At 33.9% G+C, this 8873-nt stretch overlaps 1 protein-coding gene across 1 annotated transcript; it reads right to left on the bottom strand.

Annotated features, from left to right (window-relative positions):
* Nucleotides 1-740: 740 nt before the first annotated feature.
* LOC126745745 (uncharacterized) lies at nt 741-3415 on the bottom strand. Its single transcript, XM_050453727.1, has 4 exons — nt 2181-3415; nt 1957-2108; nt 1073-1378; nt 741-1013 (listed from the first exon to the last, which is right to left on the bottom strand). The coding sequence occupies exons 1-4, from the start codon at nt 2293-2295 to the stop codon at nt 753-755; spliced, it is 834 nt and encodes a 277-aa protein (XP_050309684.1). The 5' UTR covers nt 2296-3415; the 3' UTR covers nt 741-752.
* Between the last annotated feature and the right edge of the window lie 5458 nt (nt 3416-8873).

Genomic DNA, 8873 nt, shown 5'->3' with positions numbered 1-8873 from the left:
AGGCCGAGTCAACGCCTTGACGCCATTTTCAACGCCGAGCCCTGCCTTCAACCCTTGCTGCTGACCTTCATCCTCATCCACCTAAGGCCATGCCTTCAGGCCTGTCAATCGCTGGATAATGCTTCCCTAGCATTCCTACGTAGTAACGCTGAGCAGGAAGTGTTTAAGCTGCGTGGCGGACTTGGTAAAATTTCATCATACTTATATGAACTTGGTTTAATGATTTATTTATTCTATTTTGATTGATTGTAGTATTTATTTTTGTTGGTACACATATTTTGATTTATAAGTAACCCTGTGGGTACTGTCTATTTAATCCTTTTATCCTGCGCAGAGAATTCATGAATTTTCCCCAGGTTTAACGTCATATAATTAATGTCATAGTCCCATTTTAATTTAATATAAACCCATAGAGCTACACGTTCTCTTTGTGATATTTAAGTGTTACTATCACTATTTTCAGTATCTTTTTTATCCATTTTTTTTATCACTATCACACCACCATTTGTAAATAGTTGTAAGTATTTTATTGACCGCACGGAATGCAATGTTTTAGTTGAGATCTAGGGTACAAAATAAATTTTGTTAAAAAATTAAAATAAACCGTTTCAATTGAAGTTGATACCAGTCCAGACTATTGCTTTAAAAAAAAAACATAATTAAGTTTCTTGATTTACTTAATTATAAACAACATCTTTAATTATAAAATTTAAATAAACTTTAATTAAACTAAGTGGCGTCCAAAGATGAAATCAGTAAGTATAAAAAGGGAGGGATGATCTGCCCACCACCACGCTCACCAGACTAAAAGCTGCCGTGCATTTATGAGGCAAAAAAAAAATATCCATAGGGTAGAAAAATTGCCACACTCCTAACAGAAAATATCGTCCACACTTATCTTCCAAGCTGTTTTTTAATGGAGGGTTTCCAAACACTCGGCTGTCATGCACGGAACCAGGGTACCCAATAAAAATGTGTAGTATTTTTCTTCTGTGATCACAAACTGCCTGCATCTGTAATGATATAATTACAAGATCAGATAGTACTATACCAAGAAATCAAGTAAACTTACCTGAATAGAATAGTAACCTTTACGATTTAAGTATGAATCTGGGTCATTTTCAGGTTTATCTAATTTGATATGTGTTCCATCAATAGCTCCGATAACATTTGGAAAACCATTCATTCGAAAATGTTCTTCGCTGATTCTTTTTTCATGCTCATTTGGCCACTGTATTATTTGTGGAGAAAGATCGCTCAAAAACATGGTAACTCGATGAAGAATTCTATTTATGGAGCTTATTGTAACATCAAATATATCAGCAACATCTCGAAACCTGCTAGTCTGATGCCCCATATACCATAAATATATTAGAACCTAAAATTTAAAATGAAAGAGTTAAATATTATTATTATTATTAGTAAATGCTTATGTATACACTCCCCGACAATAAATTCCGGACAACTAAAATTTTACCATAAGACACAATACAAACATGGCCTATTTTAAGTACCCATAACTTTGGTAATTAAGATATCAATTCGATTAAGAAAAGAAAATGTAGAGCTATAGCCTCATTATAAGTTTGATACTCTGCTTTTATCAGTACATTCTACAGGGTATTTCAAAGTTTTATCAATCCATAGGAATTACAAACTTTTAACCACCCTGTAGGATATATTGATAACCGTAAAGTACCACACTTATGATGAATTTAGAGCCTGACATTTTCTTAACAATTTTCTTTTTTAATTAAACCGATATATTAATTATCACTGAAGTTATGTGTATTTAAAATAGGTCACGTTTCTATTGCGGTTTCTGCGAAAATTTCAGTTGTCCGTAATTTATTTTTGGGGAGTGTATTTTACTTAAGGAATAAAATTACTCATTAAATACGTAATATCAGTTGTGGAGGAATATAATAAAAAAAATGTGTTATAATAATAACCCACCTGATGTAAAGCAGCTATATTTCCATACTGTCCGATTTGGCTATTAAAATATGGGCTTGTTTCAAATCTATTACTTATGTGAGTTGCAGTTTCCCTCCTTAGCCTGAAATGTTCAAAGAACACTTCTTCAGGATACTGTGGTACTATTTCTTCTAAAATTATTAATGCATATACAAATTAATTTTCAGTTCTATGGTTATGCTTAAAAAATAAGGATGTCTTACCCAAATAATTTTGATTTTTTATTCTCGGTTCGTCTAGCAACAATTCTAAATCCTCGTCATCACTATTGTTCATTGACGATAAATCGCTCACCTCACTAAACTCTTCTTCACTCATATTCAATTTATTGATTTAAAAATCACAGTAGAACAATAAACCCAAAACACACATTTTAATTTGATGCACAAAAATTTAATGTTTTATTTGTAGGTTATAAACCCATTATAAACAGCTGTATTAGAGAATATTAATGCACCTGCGCCAAATTAATAGCAAGCGAATAATCCTCAAACCGTCCTGATAGTTTTCAAACAGTTTGTAAACTTCGTTGGAACAGAAAACTGTTTGTTTGCGAATCGTCGTAGACTTTGGTTGGAGCGAATTTAACTTAATGCGCAGAATCCTGATCGTAAGAAACTGTTTCTGATCGTGGTAGGAACGAATCTATTATATCGCCACAAAATTCTTTGCAAGGGACATTGTTTGTGATTTATGAGAACTTGGCGATACATTTTCGCGATGTCTGCAGAGACAACAACATTATAAGTTCGAAAACGTAAGAGAATGGATAGTAAGTCGTTTTGTATAGTTGGTCCGACCATCTGTAAATCATTCATTGAAACACCAGTTGATATCGAAGCACTACCATCGAAAACGACTCGAAGCCTAGTTGTTAAACTATCCTCTTTAAAAACACGATGATGTGGCATTTAATATGATGTTTTGGGTATCAAGTGGTGTGACTTTTCGCATATTTATGATCTAGGTCTTCGTATTCTTGGATAAATTTCACATATTCAGTTTTATAAGATGAATCACGGGATAATTTTCGTTCCAAATTTAAGAAACGCCTTTCAGCTTGTGTTTTCGATTCACCCAATTTTTCTAGAGAATTTTTTAGCGTAATAGAAACAATGAACCTACCATTAACATCGCGTCTAGTGTTCAATTTGAAATGCTATTCACAAAGCAATTTTTCTTTAGAAAAATGGATCTTTGTATGAAATTCCTCTATTTCCCAAAACTTGGCCAACTGACTTTGAATGTCTAAATTTTTAGAAAAATTATAAACTACCTGTCCACTTTTACTTTGACTACCGATATGCCCAGATACGATTCAACCAAAAACTGTTTTTTGTAAGATGGGACGATTGAAGCCAAGTTTAATTTGGCCAATAAGTAAAAGTTCATAAAATAGGCCTGCGCCGATTAACATATCAATTGGCCTTGAATTTCGAAATAATTCAGAGGTATAGCTAGCTAAAGTTGTTGATGTATTTGACACATTACTAGGGCCGTTGTTGCTTTCCACTGGTTTCGAGACATGCAAAAGAGTGTTATGTCGACCATCACATTTTCTGCAGTTCGATAATCTGCAGACATCGTTTTTATGACCCTGTCTTAAGCAATTTATGCAAAGTCTCAATTGTTTAACACGATCTAATCTTTCCCCTGCGGTCAACTTGAAAAATTCAGTACACTTGCGTATATAATGATTTGATCGTTTACAAAATGTGCATTGAAATTTGGCCGAATTATAATTATAATTTGAATTTGAAAAACATTAAAGAAATCTTGATTTGTATTCTGTATTTTTTAAAAGAAATGCTCTTGACGTATTAAATCGATTTGGTTTAAATTGATTTCGCGTATTAGTGCCTTTTAGCTCTATCGTTTTAAGAAGATTTGCATTTGACTTTAAGAACGATTTTAAGTCGCTGAGTTGGGGATAATCTATTATAGATATGTATTGTTCCCAGTCTCGAACTGCTGCGTTATCGAGTTTTGTGCATATAATATATATAATTAAGGTATCCCACGTATCCGCCGGTTGCTTAAGCTGTTTTAAAGATTTTAAATGTTTTGATAACGTATCAACAATATTTTGAAGAATTTTCGATGATAACTACGGGTATATTAAAAATAGCCTTGACGTAATTTTGTACCAAAAGTCTAGAGCTATTGAACCTATCACATAATAAATCCCAAGCAATGGGATAATTTACTGCGGAAAATTCTAGAGAGGCGATAACTTCGGCGGCATTGCCTGTTAAAGAATTTTTTAAATAATGATATTTATGAATGCTACTTAACGAGTTATTTAAATGCACTAAGGATTCAAAAGTTTCAAGGAATTCTAGCCAACCCTCGTAATTACCCCCAAATCTCGGCACCTCGATAGCAGGAAGCTTAATAGCGGCGTTTGAGATTGTGTCAAAATTCTCGTTCTCTGAAACCACGCCTTTATTATCGGTTTTAAGTTTTTTTAAGCAATGCTTTGCCCCCTGCTATTTCTTTATGAAATAAACTACAAAATAATTCGCGTTCTTTGAATTGTTCCTCTAATTCTGTATCATCTACAATCGCCTCTAAGTTTTCTTGCACTACGTTAAACTCGTGCATTATATTTTCGCTTGAATTTAAACGTATTTGCAATTGATAAAAATCATCCGAATCTAAGTCAGTCTTTGCCTTTAAATCTCTCAAAAAATTCGAAAATATAGTAGGCTTTAACTTAATTGTACCTCTTTTACGTTTAAATGTTTTAATTTCGGTTTCCAATATGTTTTCTAAGAACAAATATAAAAAATAAATAAAAAACTATACTTGAGGTCCTCTTAATAAACGCAAGTTAAATAAAAGTGTAACACTTAACGAATAATCTTAAAATGAAGTGCTTCTTTTAATGCAGCCCTAAAACAATAACCGACAACGTCGCGTTACCGTCGCTTTACCATCTGCGCAAAACCACAACGGACGAGACAAAAAAGCAATCGAAATAAAAATGTCGATCCCGTCATGGAGCGAAAAGAAGCCGAAAACGTACGAACCTAACACGAGAGTAATAATCGGTATTCTATTTATAATATTTCGTATAGTATTCTAGTATTCAAATAATAAAGTTACAAAAATCGCATCGAGATTTAACGCATAAATCGTATATTATGGTACCTATGATTGTATATAAATTGTCTAAATGGGATAGATTATTAACGTGGTATAATATCGCATGGAAAAGAAACGTATAAAGTCGTATATTATCGCATAAACGTATGATAAATGTACACAATCCAAATACAAAACAAAGCGGTACCACTAATAAGGAATATCGAAATGAAAGGATGTTACCCACTGAGGTGGAGCGAGTGGCGTTTGTTTTCACAACTATTTATCACTGGTTGCTGCACTTAATCCGGACGAAGGACCACTGTAAATTAGGGTGTTTAGCCCTTAGGTTAATTTGCGGACCTCTGGTAATAAAATTCGCATTAACGTTTTAAAACGTACGTATTTATTTTAAGAATGGACAATTAATCGATACAACCAATGTTACGCGTACCGCTGCTCGCTGCCAAGTGAAGTCCCTTCGCGCTTCGCGTCTTCTTATCGGCCAGAAGAGGGGCAACGGCATTGTTGCCATGATTGTTGGGAATTGCTTCGTTAACAGGCGTTGTGTCGAACTTTCGTTATGATCGTTACGTCAATCCATAGTAGCCTTTTTGCTCCTGATATTGCTTCAGCCCGTACAACTAGATGTAGTTGACTTAGCCCTGTTAGATTTTCTAGGGCAGCAGTCAGTGTCATTGATATCGCTTTTGCTGTACCCATACATGCTATTCTTTGTGTTTTGTTGAGTCTCTGCATAACAGTCCTCGTTTCTGTCGTATGCCACCATATTGGTGCTGCGTATGTATGATGGGTTTCGCCATTGTTGTGTATAATGTTTGGTGATAGTCTTCATAATCTGCCGAACATTTTCTTACAGTATATAAGAGTTTTCGTGCTCTTGTTTGTATTATTTATTACGTGCTTCTTCTAGCTAGGTTTTTTGTCCACCTAGATATTTGACCTAATCTTCGAGTCGCAGGTATTTATTTGCCAAAGAGAACTAGGTCTCTTATGGTTTCTATAGTTTCCTCAATTTTGTGAAGGTAACTGGGGTAATTTTTGCGGGGTTTACCCTTAGTTGTTCCTCTATGCAGCAGTGCTTGACAACGTGCAGAGCTATTTACATTTTTTTTGAATACATGAGACTGGTTGCCCTTTTCCTGCTAGTAGAACGATGTCCTCTGCGTATCCCTCAGCGAATATATACTGTCTCTCTAGTCGTGTCAGCAGGCTGTTCGAGACAAGGTTTCACAGCAGCGGTAAAAGTACTTCCCCCCTGGTGTTTTCCTACACACTTTGGCTTTTACCTTGGTGCTGTTGAGCTCGCTGTTACCTTCCTATAGTTTAGTATTTGGTTGACCCAATGCCTATCACAGGATATATACCTTGTGTAACTATGACATGGTTGATTGAGTATGGTCAAATGTTTCCTAAGGTCTAGAAAGGTTCCTAGGGCGATTTCATTGTTATTCAAAGATTGTTCAAGCCTCTGGGTTATTTATTGCTAATTCATAAGATTTACCAGTTTGGTAGGCATATTGGTGTCAATGTAGAGGGCTAGCATGAAGTACATCTTTCTTATTATACCTTTCTATATGCTTTTTGTCTGTTTTTAGAAGGAATGATGTATTTGAGTTTTGCGTATAAATGTAGCACGGGATTTATAATAAAATATTAATTACTTAATCAAAAGCAATTAAAATCAAATGTACAAATATTACTAAATAATCAACAGCTGGATAATCATAGTAAGAAGAACCTGTCAGATATGTTCAGAGTCAAAATCAGTGACAGGTATCAGCATTTAAATTAAAAATTTAAAAAAATACAAAGAACACAGCCTTCTTCATTTAATCTAAACTGTATCTCCAACAGGTATCGAGATCCCGATGCCTAGGATCCTGTATAATGATATAAAAGTTATATGAATCTCCCAAAAGCAGAATAACGGAGAGCCAAGTTTAATTGCTGTAAAAAAATTATAATCGCTAAATAATAATAGCCAACAAATGTATCGTTCTCATCAAAATAAACATATTAGTCGCTTACATTTAATCCAATAAAGTCAATTATAATATCTATTTTATACACATTATTAAGGTTTGAGGCAGCATTTAAATGAAATTTAATGTTAAGCGAAGTAAATAAGTTTAGCAGATTACTACGATAATGCTAATAATATTTCGGAAGTCAAGTATTCATTTATCATTGATTAATTGATGGATTAAACTGAAAATTGGACAATAGTATAACATTTCATGTATAATTTAAACTAACTTATTAACTTGCAATTCACTAGCTATGCTGGGACAATTTAGTTGCGCTGCCATAAAGGACTATCACATTGCGGTTTGTAAAATTTTGTTTTTTAATGCAGGAATGAAATTTTTTATTTTGAGTTCAACTGCATTTTATACATGGCTTATTTAAAATTCAAAGGCATGTCTAAAGAGTGCTGTTTTATATTTATGAATATTACAATTGTGACTATAAATTATTTATTTAGGTCGTAAAATCAAAGGCATGCAAGAATTTAGCACTTTTTGAAGTTTATTCTTAAGGCCGGTTTACACGTAGCCTTTTACTTGACGCTTTACTTGATCAGTTGAAACGGATCACACAAAACGTTGCGTGTAGATAACAAAACTTACGTTTTACCTGAACTGAATAGGACTGAAAACTGAACTCTTGAACTGATCGGCAGAAGCATTGCTTTCGGTAAAACGTCAGGTAAGATTGAACGTGTATACGTTAAACTGTCTGTTTTGGCTGCATTTTTTGCTGTTATCCTATAGAATTTATTTCTTTTTCTTGAGCGCTTGTGTGTTGAAGTACAAAATGTTGGGCATAAGACAAATCAAGCATATGACCTTAATTAAAAGGTGCCCAGAAGTGGATCCAGGAGCTACAAAGGACACGGTCTTTTTTCACGGAAATATTATCTATAGTTTAAAAAATAGCAAATTGAACAGCTTTCCTTCTTTCAAGTTTTTTTTTATAAATAGGACACTTAAGGATTTTTTGTTGTTGTTGTATTTCCTTAAATATTTTTTTATAATAAAACTTATCGACCTACTTAACATTACTACTACTACTAAACATTATTATAAGTAATTGCTTTGTCTTGCCAGAAAACCGAGTAACTATTACAAAATATAATTTTAATGTATCTCGTATTGCTTTTGTATCTTGTGTTACAAGTCCACGAGATCCATGTTAAAGGTTATGCAGAATAGAAGGATCACATCTCGCTCCAAGTTTTACAGAGCCAGCCATAAATCCTCCGGATGTGTATACTGCATAGAACACGTTCTTCTTAAGTAATTGTGGAGTACACAACAAGTCATTACTCCAATGTTAATATTTTTAATATCCAAATTTATTTCCGTGCGAAAATTTATAAAACGAGAAGCCATTATTTTAAACGCATTTCCAAAAATACGTGGAGCTCCGGAACAAAGGATAGTTAAAAATTTTTGTCATCCTATCCAGCCTATATGTAGGAAATTGTTGTAGTAAATCGTTATGCAATGAAAATGCTTCGTCTGCTATAAAAACATAGGGCGATATTTAATCACTCTTTTTCATTCTGTCAGGCTTTGGTAGATTCAGACTGCCACTTTCTAGTTTTTCATAAAACTTTGTGTTAGCCATAACACCTCCATGACAATGAATGGATTTAAAATTTACATTTGCAATGGCCATAAACAAAATAATGTGCGTTTTCTTGTAATTGAAATAGGTGAATCCACGTCTTGCTGGTGGTACAATTTGTACGTGCTTCCTTCGATAGCGCCGAGGCATTG

The sequence above is a fragment of the Anthonomus grandis genome, chromosome 16 (genome assembly GCF_022605725.1).
Source record: "Anthonomus grandis grandis chromosome 16, icAntGran1.3, whole genome shotgun sequence".
NCBI classification, from domain to species: domain Eukaryota; kingdom Metazoa; phylum Arthropoda; class Insecta; order Coleoptera; family Curculionidae; genus Anthonomus; species Anthonomus grandis.
This window is presented reverse-complemented; position numbering and strand designations above follow the sequence as displayed.

What these genes read in the sequence shown, in the direction of transcription:
- LOC126745745 (XM_050453727.1), bottom strand. Translation starts at nt 2,295, where the DNA reads ATGAGTGAAGAAGAGTTTAGTGAGGTGAGCGATTTATCGTCAATGAAC. An exon ending in AAAAAATCAAAATTATTTGG is followed by an intron (nt 2,109 to 2,180) that starts GTAAGACATCCT and finishes TAATAATTTTAG; the next exon opens with AAGAAATAGTACCACAGTAT. An exon ending in ATATAGCTGCTTTACATCAG is followed by an intron (nt 1,379 to 1,956) that starts GTGGGTTATTAT and finishes TTTAAATTTTAG; the next exon opens with GTTCTAATATATTTATGGTA.